Here is a 15,332-nt window from a genome sequence, read left to right as displayed (position 1 = left end):
TAATAGAAGCAACCATGGTCCAACCTTTTCTCTTGTCTTCTCTTTCTTCAGGTGGTATGTGTTTATGGAGATCACTGAGTTCGAGACGACTTTTAAACCGTGTCATGAACTGAAACTTGGAAGTCCCCTGAATCCCAGCCCACTGGACATTAGCTACAGGAACAAAGTGTGTCCTGATCACAACCAATACATCCCCGGCCAGTCCCACCAGACCCTGTTCCTCTGAGACTATGTGAATGTGGACTGTGTTATGGGTACAGAACCCCAAGTGCCCAGTCAGGAAGAGAATCAGACTTTCAGGCTGCTATGGACTATTGGATCAACTCCTGAATCCTGTCAGCTCTGCTTGGAACTGTGAGTAAACCCTGAGTCAATTTCATTTAAACTCAATCAATTTAGGGAATCAATCTAAATGCCATCTATTAATGCAAAGGGCCCCTTGTTTTCAATTAGGATTTAAATTCAATTCTTGAAATACTTTGTTGACCCTGACCATTCTTCCGACACAGTGATATAGGAGATTACAAAAACAAGATTATGGTACAGCTTCAATGTCAGTGCATATGATACTGTGACGACTTGTGTGTATGGATAAGCTTAGTGCATGTTGGCTGAAAGCAAATCCCATAACAGAGGCTCAATACAGTTTCATGCTTTTGAACAGGCAAATATTCAACCTTCCATCATCCTACAACAAAGGAAACAGTTTGTGTCAACTAGCCATTCTTTTGACAATTGATGCCATAGAGTTGTAAAGCATATAGTGGTGATTGTGATATTTGTCTGTAGCATGACCTGCTTCTTACCAGTGAAGCCATCCTTCCCTCTAGTACTGTTGCTGTTTGTCTGATAGGGAAGTTTCCCATTATGGCGGCTAATGCTTTACCCAGGGCCTAGACATGTATCTTTTCCAGCCTCTCATCTCTCTTTTCATCCTCTCCTCTGTTCACCCGCCCTTCTGACATGTATTTGTTTTGCACTTCAACTGACTGCTCCAGCCAGACAGCCATGCTACTGAATGTGTTTGGGACACAGGGGCGGAAATCCCGGGGAGGACGGGGGGGACACGACCCCCCCCATCCTGGGAAAAATATGATTTGTCCCCCCCAATATATCACTGAAACATAACTATGTAATTTAAATAATATTAATAATACGCAATGAAAGCAATTGTGCTGATTATAGACACTTAATAGCGCGTTTTTAAGTTTCAAAAGATTGCGACCCCCCCACCCTTTTCCTCACAATGGTTTGATCCACTGGCAAGGGAACAGAGGGGTCGTAGCCACTGTCTGAAAGGCACTCAATGAACGTAACTGACGTGAGGTTAATCCAGTCAATCGCGCACACACACTAGCTGAATATGCAGAGCTAGCGCGCAAATATTAACTATTAAGCTAGCTAGTACCTATTCCATTTATGTGGCCTCGTCAAAGATGGAATCTTTGCTATCGTCAATTTATTCCGAGATCAGCATGCAGATGATGTAAGTTAGTGCTTCAAAGTCCCTGTGATAAGGTTAGCGATAAACTGAAGTCCAAACTGAACAGAACTACACTCTCTTCTACCATTGTCTTAAATATATTTAATGGTCTTGTTGCAAAAGCTAAATTGTCGCAAGGGAACTTTTATTTATTTATTTTATTTAACCCGGGTAGCAAAGATTATAGCAAACACCACTGAAACTGAATTGGTGCTCGCTAGCTTTGCAAATTCAGCTATTGTTGGAAGCCAGCCAATATGAAACAAACTATTAACATTACAAAAGGTTGCCTCATATGTTGTGTAAATGGTGAACTCATACAGCTGTCAAGTCTTGTCATTTTAATCAGTTTCACATTTGCTAGCTACCTAGAATGATAAAAGATAAGATGATAGAAGCCCATCTCCTACTGTAAATAACCTACACACTGTGTGTGTGTGTAGCCAGCCAGCCAGGTAGAAAAATGGCAGAAAAATAAAAGACGGACATCAGAGTATTTTTCAGTACACCAAAACGCAAAGTAAGAACCCTAGTAGCCTAATATCTCAAAGATTAGTTGATAAAATGTTCATAAGAAAGAAATGAAATTCTAATGGAAATGTTTCACAATGATGTCATTAGGCAGAGCAGGCAACAGATGGCACACAGACAGCAGAGTTGGGGACAGATATGCAGGGACAGACTGGCAGAGACAGGGAGTCTCAGGTAAGTTAGTTGAGTCTTTGTTTGGCAACATTATGAAAGGTTCTCCATTTTTTTACTTGTAAAATAGGAACATAATTGGAAAATGCCATGGATACCCCCACTCTCAACTTAAACTGGTGACTGAACTAAGATTTGTTAAAGGCAATGGTATTGCTGTTGTGAGTAGTTGTGTAGTTTTGGGTACCGGTAGTTAGGAGTACGGCAAACACCTTATTTCTTTGGTTCCTCAATATACATTTACCATATTACAATGTAGGCTATGTGTTACAGCACTACTTTTGGTGTCCCCCTCAGGAATTGCTCTTGAGAAAATTTCATGTAATTGTCCCCCCCAAAGTTGATATCAGATTTTCGCCCCTGGTTTGGGTGTTGCTTTCCACTGTCTTTCATTTTTCTCTCCTTGTAAAAAAAAATGTTTTTAGGTTTTATTGATTCATGGAGAAATCTGAAGTTAAATGGATGTGGATTGGGTTGCCACATGAAGATTAATGTTTTATCTTTGTTTCATAAGACAAAGGGTACACTATTTTAAATGTTTTTATTTAACTAGGCAAGTCAGAAAATAACAAATTCTTATTTACAATGACTGCCTAGCCCAGGCCAATTGTGCACCGCCCTATGGGACTCCCAATCACGGCTGGATGTGATGCAGCCTGGATTAAAACCAGGTACTGCAGTGACGCCTCTTCCACTGAGATGCAGTGTCTTAGACCTCTGCGCCACTCGGGAGCCACTAGTCTAGCCAATCTGATGAAATCTCTTTGAAATTGGAGATAAGGAAAGATTTCGTGTGCTCTAAATGGAATGCTATATTTTGGATGCCTTTTTTATGCTTGGATACAATTTTGCAATCCATGTATGTTTGCACTATGTCCATTGGTAAAGAACATACACAAAACATATTTCCATGCTCGCGGATACAGTATACATTGTCCTCTGACATTGGAACCCGTAAGATATGTTTTAACAATTTATAAACCATTCATTTTTTAATCCATGGCTCATTCATTACTGTGTGCCCTTTAGCTGGGATCATCTGGGTTCTTGTCAGGTTGTATACCGTAATGTTTTTCTTTACCCACATGTCAGAGTGGATATTTTGGGAACAATGGACAATTAGAAATTCAAATGCATACTCTTCATCAGATGAGAGCGGATTTCAGTTATACGTGTGTGTGTGTGTGTGTGTGTGTGTGTGTGTGTGTGTGTGTGTGTGTGTGTGTGTGTGTGTGTGTGTGTGTGTGTGTGTGTGTGTGTGTGTGTGTGTGTGCAGACATACAATAGCTTTCAGGGCTTACTGAAGTAAAGTAACAATGAACATTAGGATTTTCCACTCAGGGTTATGGCTGGGATTAATATTTACCCACCTATAACCATCAGTGTTGCTGACGGTCAAACTAGATCAGAGGGGATTCATCACATTTAAACAGTTACTTTCACTTCATTTGATGCACATACAGTACCAGTCAAAAGTTTGGATACACCTGCTCATTCAAGGGTTTTTCTTTCTTTCTTTTTTATTTTCAAAATTGTTGAATAATAGTAGTGAAGACATCAACTGTGAAATAACAGACATGGAATCATGTAGTAACCAAAAAAGTGTTAAACCAATCAAAATATATTTTATATTCTTCAAAGTAGCCACCCATTGCCTTGATGATAGCTTTGCACACTCTTGGCAGTCTCTCAACCAGCTTCATGAGGTATTCACCTGGAATACATTTCAATTAACAGGTGTATCTTGTTAAAAGTTCATTTGTGGAATTTCTTTCCTTCTTAATGTGTTTGAGCCTATCAGTTGTGTTGTCACAAGGTAGGGGTGGTATACAGAAGATAGCCCTATTTGTTAAAAGACCAAGTCTATATTATGGTAAGAACAGCTCAAATAAGCAAAGAGAAACGACAGTCCATCATTAATTCAAGACATGAATGTCAGTCAATCCGGAACATTTCAAGAACTTTGAAAGTTTCTTCAAGTGCAGTCATAAAAACCATCATGTGCTACGATGAAACTGGCTCTCATGAGGACTGCCACAGCAAAGGAAGACCCAGAGTTACCTCTGCTGTAGAGGATGCGTTCAGTAGAGTTACCAGCCTCAGAAATTGCAGCCCACATAAATGCTTCACAGAGTTCAAGTAACAGACACATCTCAGCATCAACTGTTCAGAGGAGACCGTGTGAATCAGGCCTCCGTGGTCGAATTGCTGCACAGAAACCACTACTAAAGGACACCAACAAGAAGAAGATACTTGCTTGGACAAAGAAACACGAGCAATGGACATTAGACTGGTGGAAATCTGTCCTTTGGTCTGATGTGTCCAAATTTGAGACTTTTGGTTCCAACCGCTGTGTCTTCGTGAGACGCAAAGTAGGTGAATGGATGATCTCCGCATCTGTGGTTCCAATCGTGAAGCATGGAGGAGGAGGTGTGGTGGTGTGGAGGTGCTTTGCTGGTGACACTGTCAATTATTTATTTAGAATTCAAGGCACACTTAACCAGCATGGCTACCTCAGCATTTGTGCAGCGATACGCCATCCCATCTGGTTTGATCTTAGTGGGAAAACACACCTCCAGTCTGTGTAAGGGCTATTTGACCAAGTAGGAGAGTGATGGAGTGCTGCATCAGATGACCTGGCCTCCACAATCACCCGACCTCAACCCAATTGAGATGGTTTGGGATGAGTTGGACAGCACAGTAAAGGAAAAGCAGCCAACAAGTGCTCAGCATACGTGGGAACTCCTTCAAGAGTGGCTACTTTGAAGAATCAGAAATATAAAATATATTTTGATTTAACACTTTTTGGTTATTACATGATTCCATATGTGTTATTTCATAGTTGTAATGTCTTCACTATTATTCTACAATGTAGAAAATAGTAAAAATAAAGAAAAACCCTTGAATGAGTAGGTGTTCTAAAACGTTTGACTGGTACAGTACCTTTGACCATAGTATTTACATTAGCAATTGCTGCACAACTTAGTGGTGGATCAAATGAATGAAGGCCTTGTATGTTTTTGAACCAGAACAAATAAAATGAAATGTGAGTGAAATATGAATGAATGTTATTGTACATTGGTTGTAATCAAATCAAACAAATGTTATTTGTCACATGCGCCGAATACAACTGGTGTAAACCTTACTGTGAAATGCTTACTTACAAGCCCTTAACCAACAATGTAGTTTTAAGAAAAATAAGAGTTAAGAACTAAATTTACTAAATTAACTAAAGCAAAAAAAATGTAAGAGCAACAATAAAATCACAACAACAAGGCTATATACAGGGAGTCCCAGTACCGAGTAAATGTGTGGGGGTACAGGTTAGTCGAGGTAATATGTACATGTAGGTAGGGGTAAAGTGACTATGCATAGATAATAAACAGCGAGTAGCAGCAGTGTAAAAACGTGTGGGGGGGGGGTCAATGCAAATAGTCTTGGTAGTCATTTGATTAGCTGTTCAGTAGTCTCATCGCTTGGGGGTAGAAGCTGTTAAGAAGCCTATTGGACCTAGACTTGGCATTCCGGTACCGCTTGCCATGCGGTAGCAGAGAGAAGTCTATGGCTAGGGTGGCTGGAGTCTTTGGCAATTTTTAGGGCCTTCCTCTGACACCGCCTGGTATAGAGATCCTGGATGGCAGGAAGCTTGGCCCCAGTGATGTCCTGGGCCGTACGCACTACCCTCTGTAGCACCTTACGGCCAGAGGCCAAGCAGTTGCCATATGAACAGAAAGGGAAAACCTCTCAAATCTGAAAGCTCTTGTACAGTTGTAATACATACAGTACATGTAACTGCATATCTCTTGAATTATTAATACAGAGAAATGTAAAGGTTCCAAGTCTTCTGAAAGGAAAAGATACAATAAATATATGAGGATGTTATTTTTAACGGCAAACACTTTTCTCAGGGTCTGTCGTGCTTGCTCATGTTTGCGTGTGAGTTGAGGTTAAAACCTCTCTGGGCCAGTGGGATGCTTGCGTCCCACCCTAGTCAACAGCCAGTGGAATCGCGTCGCGCGAAATACAAATACCTCATAAATGCTATAACTTCAATTTCTCAAACATATAACTATTTTACACCATTTTATAGATACACCTCTCCTGAATCGAACCACGTTGTCCGATTTCAAAAAGGCTTTACAGCAAATGCAAAACATTAGATTATGTCAGGAGAGTACCCAGCCCAAAATAATCACACTGCCATTTTCAAAGCAACTAGCATGCATCACAAATACCCAAAACACAGCTAAATGCAGCACTAACCTTTGACAATCTTCATCAGATGACACTCCTTGGACATCATGTTACACAATACATGTATTTTTTGTTCGATAAAGTTGATATTTATATATAAAAACAGCATTTTACATCGGCGCGTGACGTTCAGAAAATATTTTCCCTCAAATGCTTCCGGTGGATCAGCGCTATAATTTACTAAATTACTATTCGAAAACATTGGTAAATTATAATATTGTCATTCAAAGAATTATAGATTAACATCTCGTGAATGCAACCGCATTGCCAGATTTAAAAATAACTTTACTGCGAAATCACACTTTGCAATAAACGAGTTGCTATACTCAGAAAAATAGGCTAGGCGATAAAGGTTAGCGCCATCTTGGAACCATTGAAATCAAATATACTATTGTAAATATTCCCTTACCTTTGATTATCTTCATCAGAAGGCACTTCCAGGAATCCCAGGTCCACAACAAATGTAGTTTTGTTTGAAAAAGTAAATAATTTATGTCCCAATAGCTCCTTCTTGTTAGCGCGTTCCGAAGGCTACTCATAATGTACGAGGTGCGCTGGACTTGTCATCACGAATGTGCAAAAAATAAAAATGTACGTTCGTTCAAACATGTCAAACGTTGTATAACATAAATCTTTAGGGCCTTTTTCAATCAGAGCTTCAATAATATTCAAGGCGGACGATTGCATTGTCTTACTAAACGTTTCGGAATGAGAGGGTATCCATGGGCGCCCGCGTCATAGTAGTAATGGCCCTCCCTCTATGACCAACTTTCCAAGCCTCTCTTTCGGTCAGTTTCTACCATAGAGGACTCCACTTTGTAAAGACTGTTGACATCTAGTGGAAGCCTTAGGAAGTGCTAAATGAATCCTAACTCACGGTGTGTTTCATAGGCAAAGTGTTGAAGGTGATTCCACAAATCAGATTTCCACTTCCTGTTAGGATCTGTCTCGGGGTTTTGACTGCCATATGAGTTCTGTTATACTCACAGACACCATTCAAACAGTTTTAGAAACTTTAGTGTGTTTCCTATCCAAATCTACTAATTATATGCATATTCTAGTTACTGGGCAGGAGTAGTAACCAGATTAAATCGGGTATGTTTTTTATCCGGCCGTGCAAATACTGCCCCCTAGCCCCAACAGGTTTTAAGCACAGCTGTTCCTTTTTGAGATGAAGCTATCATCAGATTCTCCACTTCCTTCTCCACTTCCTTTCTTACCATTCATTTATTTTGGCACTTTATAATATTTATACGAAACAAAAATATAAATGCAACATGCAACAATTTCTAAGATTTAACTGAATTACAGTTCATATAAGGAAATCAGTCAATGGAAGTAAATTCATTAGGGCCTAATCTATGGATTTCACAAGACTGGGAATAAAGATATGCATCTGTTGGTCACAGATACCTGTGAAAAAGGTAGGGGCGTGGATCAGAAAACCAGTCAGTATCTGGTGTGACCACCATTTCCCTCATGCAGCGCGACACATCTCCGTTGCATAGAGTTGATCTAGGCTGTTGATTGTGCTGTGGAATGTTGTCCCACTCCTCTTCAATGGCTGTGCGAAGTTTCTGGATATTGGCTGGAACTGGACATTCTGTCGTACATGTCGATCTAGAGCATCCCAAACATGCTCAATGAGTGACATATCTGACGAGTATGCAGGCCATGGGAGAACTGGGACATTTTCAGCTTCCAGGAATTGTGTACAGATCTTTGTGACATGCCAGTCAAAAGTTTGGACGCACCTGCGTCATAATGGTGATGGCCCTCTCCGTGTGACCACGTTCCACAGCGTGTCATTCTGTCAGTTTTCACAGTAGGAGACTCAAATCACTTTGTAAAGACTGGGGACATCTAGTGGAAGCAATAGGAAGTGCTCAATGAACCATAGCTCACGTTGTGATTAATAGGCAACGTGATGAAGTTGAGTTCGCAATTCAGAATTCCACTTCCTGTTTCGATCTGTCTCGGGGTTTTGACTGCCATATGAGTTCTGTTATACTCACAGACACCATTCAAACAGTTTTAGAAACTTTAGGGTGTTTTCTATCCACATGTTTTAATTATATGCATATCCTAGCTTCTGAGTTTGAGTAGTAGGCCGTTTAAAATGGGCACAAATTTTTTTCAAAATGCGCTGTGGCGCCCCTATCCTAGGCGACCGTCAAGAGGTTAACATTAGACTCTAACTAGAAAAGCAAACTGCTCTGGGAAACAAATAATAACGTCCGCTAGGTAGCCAGCTAAAGTTAGCTAGCTAGCTAACAGTACACTTCAGCTTAAGAGATATAGGTAAACAATGAACCTAGCCAGGTAAACAACATTTAAGATCACACACGTCATGTAACGTTAGCTATCAAGCCAGCCAGCTAATGTTAGCTAGTTAAACAACAAAGTGGCAACAATGCCACAGTGCTGGGAGCTAACCAACCAGGTCTAATGTTAGCTAGCTAAACGTTGTCCTTTAACGCAATATTCTTTTGTCCTATAGAGACAGTAAGATAATTTGTTTCTAATTTGTTTCTGCTAGGGTGCCAGACAGCTAACGTTAGCTAGCTAGCTAACAGTACACTTTAGCTTGAAATGAAACCACTTTCTGTCAAAATTAGAAACATGTAATATATGAAAATGTAGCTAGCTAACGCTAGACTTTCTTATCTGCATACATCAACATGCATCATGGACGCGTCTCCCTGTCAGGAATGCTATACCACGATTGCCCTTAGTTTAAAGATGTAATTCGGAGACAAGTGTTTTCTCCATCTCTTTAGCTATCATACTCTAATTCCACTGATTTCAAAATGTGTTCCTCCAGAAAATGGAGAGCAACACTTATGCAGCTCCACTAAACAAGACATTTTTTAAAAAGCAGCGTTCGACAGGTTTACCAAGACAGACTGACGAGCTCAGACAGACCCCTTCAATATGGCAGACCAATCCGAACTCCTCTCTTGGCATGTCCAGCCCACTCATTATCTCAGCCAATCATGGCTAGTGGGAAGGTTGCTTACTTTTTCTGTGGCTTAACCAACCATGCTCGTAATTTAACAGATGGCATCCAAGGTTGTTGTTAAGGCACATGGAAGTTCACATGTTCGAGAAGACATTTCTGCCCCCAAAATATTTTGATAAAAAAATATTTTTGAGCACTTGTTGGCTGATTTTCCTGATTTCCTGATTTTCCACTCTGCGGTCCAACTCACCAAAATCATCTCAATTGGGTTGTTGTTGGGTGATTGTGGAGGCCAGGTCATCTGATGCAGGACTCCGTCACTCTCCTTCTTGATCAAATAGCCCTTACACAGTCTGGAGGTGTGTTTGGGTCATTGTCCTGTTGAAAAACATAATGATAGTCCCACTAAGCAGAGACCAGATGGGATGGTGTATCGCTGCTGAATGCTGTGGTTGGCGTGCTGGTTAAGTGTCTCTTGAATTCTAAACAAATCACATACAGTGTCACCAGCAAAGCACCCCCACACCATTACACCTCCTCCTCCCTGCTTCACTGTGGGAACCACACATACATAAATAATCTGTTCACCTACTCTGCGTCTCACAAATAGACGGTGGTTGGAACCAAAAATCTTAAATTTGGACTCATCAGACCAAAGGACAAATTTCCACTGGTCTAATGTCCATTGCTCGTGTTTCTTGGCCCCAGCAAGTCTTTTCTTCTTATTGGTGTCCTTTTGTAGTGGTTTCTTTGCAGCACTTTGACCATGAAGGCCTGATTCACGGAGTCTCCTCTGAACAGTTGATGTTAAGATGTGTCTCTTACTCTGTGATGCATTTACAGTGCCAAGAAAAAGTATGTGAACCCTTTGGAATTACCTGGATTTCTGCATAAATTTTACATAAAATTTTACAACGATAAATGAACACAGTGTCCTTAACCTCTTGGGGCTAGGTGGGACGCTAGCGTGCCACCTGTGGTGCACTCCATCAACAGCAGGTGCATTTCAAGAGCGGCAAATTTGAATCCAAATAAATGTCAAAATTCAAATTTTTCAAAAATACAACTATGTTACACCATTTGAAAGATAAACATCTCCTTAATCTAACCACGTTTTACGATTTCAAAAAGGTTTTACGGCGAAAGCATAAATTTAGAGTATGTTAGGACAGTACATTTACAAGAGTTGTGTGTAATGTTTTGTCAAGTCAAAGACAGGGTCACCAAAACCATAAAACCAGCTAAAATGATACACTAACCTTTTACAATCTCCATCAGATGACACTCCTAGGACATTATGTTAGACAATGCATGCATTTTTAGTTCTATCAAGTTCATATTTATATACAAAAACAGCGTTTTACTATGGCATTGATGTTGAGGAAATCGTTTCCCTCCAATAACCGGCAGTCAAGTCAGCGTCAGAAATTAAATAATTAAAATTAGAAAACATTGGTAAAATATTATATTGTCATTTAAAGAATTATAGATTTACATCTTTTGAACGCAATCAACTTGCCAGATTTAAAAATAACCTTACTGGGAAATCACACTTTGCAATAATCTGAGCACTGTGCCCAGAAAAATACGCGTTGCGATACAGACTAGACGTCATGTTGGGGAGATCTAAAATCGAAAATACTATGTAAATAATCCATTACCTTTGATTCTCTTCATCAGATGTCACTTCCAGGTATCACAGGTCCATAACGAATGTAGTTTTGTTCAAAAAAGCTCATCATTTATGTCCAAAAATCTCCGTCTCGTTAGCACATGATGTAAGCCAGCCGGACTTCGTCATGAACGAGGGGAAAAAATATATTTCCGTTCGTTCAAACATGTCAAACGTTGTATAGCATAAATCATTAGGGCCTTTTTAACCAGAACATGAATAATATTCAAGGTGGACGAATGCATAGCCTTTTATAACGTATTGGAACGAGGGTACCCAACATGAAGTAGCGCGCCAGGTGTCTAATGGGACATCACCGTTCCATGGCTCTTGTTCGGTCAGATCTCCCTCCAGAAGACTCAAAACACTTTGTAAAGGCTGGTGACATCTAGTGGAAGCAATAGGAAGTGCCAAAATATTCCTAAACCCCTGTGTTTTTCAATGGGAGAGGTTTAAAGTCAATACAACACATCAGGTATCCACTTCCTGTCAGAAAATGTCTCAGGGTTTTGCCTGCCAAATGAGTTCTGTTATACTCACAGACACCATTCAAACAGTTTTGGAAACTTTAGAGTGTTTTCTATCCATATATAATAAGTATATGCATATTCTAGTTACTGGGTAGGATTAGTAACCAGATTAAATCGGGTACATTTTTTTTATCCAGACGTGCAAATGCTGCCCCCTAGACCCAACAGGTTAACCTCTATGTGGTGCACTCCATCAACAGCAGGTGCATTTCAAGAGCGGCAAATTTGAATCCAAATAAATGTCAAAATTTTCAAACATACAACTATTTTACACCCTTTGAAAGATAAACATCTCCTTAATCTAACCACGTTTTACGATTTCAAAAAGGTTTTACGGCGAAAGCATAAATTTAGAGTATGTTAGGACAGTACATTTACAAGAGTTATGTGTAATGTTTTGTCAATTCAAAGACAGGGTCACCAAAACCATAAAACCAGCTAAAATGATGCACTAACCTTTTACAATCTCCATCAGATGACACTCCTAGGACATTATGTTAGACAATGCATGCATTTTTAGTTCTATCAAGTTCATATTTATATCCAAAAACAGCGTTTTACTATGGCATTGATGTTGAGGAAATCATTTCCCTCCAATAACCGGCAGTCAAGTCAACACCACAAATTAAATAATTAAAATTAGAAAACATTGGTAAAATATTATATTGTCATTTAAAGAATTATAGATTTACATCTCTTGAACGCAATCAACTTGCCAGATTTAAAAATAACCTTACTGGGAAATCACACTTTGCAATAATCTGAGCACTGCGCCCAGAAAAATACGCGTTGCGATACAGACTAGACGTCATGTTGGGGAGATCTAAAATCGAAAATACTATGTAAATAATCCATTACCTTTGATTCTCTTCATCAGATGTCACTTCCAGGTATCACAGGTCCATAACGAATGTAGTTTTGTTCAAAAAAGCTCATCATTTATGTCCAAAAATCTCCGTCTTGTTAGCACATGATCTAAGCCAGCCGGACTTCTCGTCATGAACGAGGGGAAAAAATATATTTACGTTCGTTCAAACATGTCAAACGTTGTATAGCATAAATCATTAGGGCCTTTTTAACCAGAACATGAATAATATTCAAGGTGGACGAATGCATACTCTTTTATAACGTATTGGAACGAGGGTACCCAACATGAACTCGCGCGCCAGGTGTCTAATGGGACATCATCGTTCCATGGCTCTTGTTCGGTCAGATCTCCCTCCAGAAGACTCAAAACACTTTGTAAAGGCTGGTGACATCTAGTGGAAGCAATAGGAAGTGCCAAAATATTCCTCAGCCCCTGTGTTTTTCAATGGGATAGGTTTAAAGGTAATACAACACATCAGGTATCCACTTCCTGTCAGAAAATGTCTCAGGGTTTTGCCTGCCAAATGAGTTCTGTTATACTCACAGACACCATTCAAACAGTTTTAGAAACTTTAGAGTGTTTTCTATCCATATATAATAAGTATATGCATATTCTAGATACTGGGTAGGATTAGTAACCAGATTAAATCGGGTACATTTTTTTTATCCAGCTGTGCAAATACTGCCCCCTAGCCCTAACAGGTTAAACTAATAACACACAAATTATTGTATTTTTCTTGTCTATATTGAATACATAAATTAAACATTCACACTGTAGGTTGGAAAAAGTATGTGAACACCTAGGTTAATGACTTCTCTAAAGCTAATTGGAGTCAGGAGTCAACTAACCTGGAGTCAAAACAATGAGATCAGTTTGGAGATTTTAGTTAGAGCTGCCCTGCCCCATAAAAAAACACTCACAAAATGTTACTTTGCTATTTACAAGAAGCATTGCCTGATAAACCATGCCTCGAAGAAAAGAGAAGACCTAAGATTAAGAATTGTTGCCTTGCATAAAGCTGGAAAGGGCTACAAAAGTATCTCTAAAAGTCAGCCCACGGTAAGACAAATTGTCTATAAATGGAGAAATTTCAGCACTGTTGCTAATCTCCCTAGGAGTGGCCGTCCTGCAAAGATGACTGCAAGAGCACAGCACAGAAGGCTCAATGAGTTTAAGAAGAATCTTAGAGTGTCAGCTAAAGACATACAGAAATCTCTGGAAGATGCTAACATCTCTGTTGACGAGTCTACAATCCATAAAACTGTCACGTCCTGACCATAGTAAGTTGTTATTTTCTATGGTAGAGTAGGTCAGGGCGTGACAGGGGGTGTTTGTCTGTTTTTGTATTTCTATGTTCAGTTTCTATGTTTTGTATTTCTTCGTGTTGGGCCGAGTATGGTTCCTAACCAGAAGCAGCTGTCTATCGTTGTCTCTGATTAGGAACCATACTTAGGCAGCCTGTTTTTCCTTTGGGTTTTGTGGGTACATTTACATTTAAGTCATTTAGCAGACGCTCTTATCCAGAGCGACTTACAAATTGGTGCATTCACCTTATGATATCCAGTGGAACAACCACTTTACAATAATGCATCTAAATCTTTTAAGGGGGGGTTAGAAGGATTACTTTATCCTATCCCAGGTATTCCTTAAAGAGGTGGGGTTTCAGGTGTCTCCGGAAGGTGGTGATTGACTCCGCTGTCCTGGCGTCGTGAGGAAGCTTGTTCCACCATTGGGGTGCCAGAGCAGCGAACAGTTTTGACTGGGCTGAGCGGGAACTGTGCTTCCTCAGAGGTAGGGGGGCCAGCAGGCCAGAGGTGGATGAACGCAGTGCCCTTGTTTGGGTGTAGGGCCTGATCAGAGCCTGAAGGTACGGAGGTGCCGTTCCCCTCACAGCTCCGTAGGCAAGCACCATGGTCTTATAGCGGATGCGAGCTTCAACTGGAAGCCAGTGGAGAGAGCGGAGGAGCGGGGTGACGTGAGAGAACTTGGGAAGGTTGAACACCAGACGGGCTGCGGCGTTCTGGATGAGTTGTAGGGGTTTAATGGCACAGGCAGGGAGCCCAGCCAACAGCGAGTTGCAGTAATCCAGACGGGAGATGACAAGTGCCTGGATTAGGACCTGCGCCGCTTCCTGTGTGAGGCAGGGTCGTACTCTGCGAATGTTGTAGAGCATGAACCTACAGGATCGGGTCACCGCCTTGATGTTAGTGGAGAATGACAGGGTGCTGTCCAGGATCACGCCAAGGTTCTTAGCACTCTGGGAGGAGGACACAACGGAGTTGTCAACCGTGATGGCGAGATCATGGAACGGGCAGTCCTTCCCCGGGAGGAAGAGCAGCTCCGTCTTGCCGAGGTTCAGCTTGAGGTGGTGATCCATCATCCACACTGATATGTCTGACAGACATGCAGAGATGCGATTCGCCGCCTGGTTATCAGAAGGGGGAAAGGAGAAGATTAATTGTGTGTCGACTGCATAGCAATAATAGGAGAGACCATCTGAGGATATGACAGAGCCAAGTGACTTGGTGTATAGCGAGAATAGGAGAGGGCCTAGAACAGAGCCCTGGGGGACACCAGTGGTGAGAGCGCGTGGTGCGGAGACAGATTCTCGCCACGCCACCTGGTAGGAGCGACCTGTCAGGTAGGACGCAATCCAAGCGTGGGCCGCGCCGGAGATGCCCAACTCGGAGAGGGTGGAGAGGAGGATCTGATGGTTCACAGTATCAAAGGCAGCAGATAGGTCTAGAAGGATGAGAGCAGAGGAGAGAGAGTTAGCTTTAGCAGTGCGGAGAGCCTCCGTGACACAGAGAAGAGCAGTCTCAGTTGAATGCCCAGTCTTGAAACCTGACTGATTAGGATCA

At 41.0% G+C, this 15,332-nt stretch overlaps 1 protein-coding gene across 2 annotated transcripts in view; it reads left to right on the top strand.

The window, feature by feature from the left end:
- Nucleotides 1-15,332, top strand: part of LOC106607391 (receptor-type tyrosine-protein phosphatase epsilon) — a 63,393-nt gene that overhangs the window by 19,343 nt on the left and 28,718 nt on the right. For both annotated transcript variants that reach the window (XM_014204316.2, XM_014204321.2), the window contains exon 2: nt 52-354. In XM_014204316.2, the coding sequence (XP_014059791.2) occupies nt 237-354 (118 nt within the window). In that variant the 5' untranslated portion in view covers nt 52-236. The remainder of the gene's footprint in view (nt 1-51; nt 355-15,332) is intronic.

This window comes from Salmo salar, chromosome ssa01 (assembly GCF_905237065.1).
Source record: "Salmo salar chromosome ssa01, Ssal_v3.1, whole genome shotgun sequence".
Taxonomy (NCBI): Eukaryota; Metazoa; Chordata; class Actinopteri; order Salmoniformes; family Salmonidae; genus Salmo; species Salmo salar.
The sequence above is the reverse complement of the archived record's forward strand: the minus strand, read 5'-3'. Positions and strand labels throughout refer to the sequence as shown.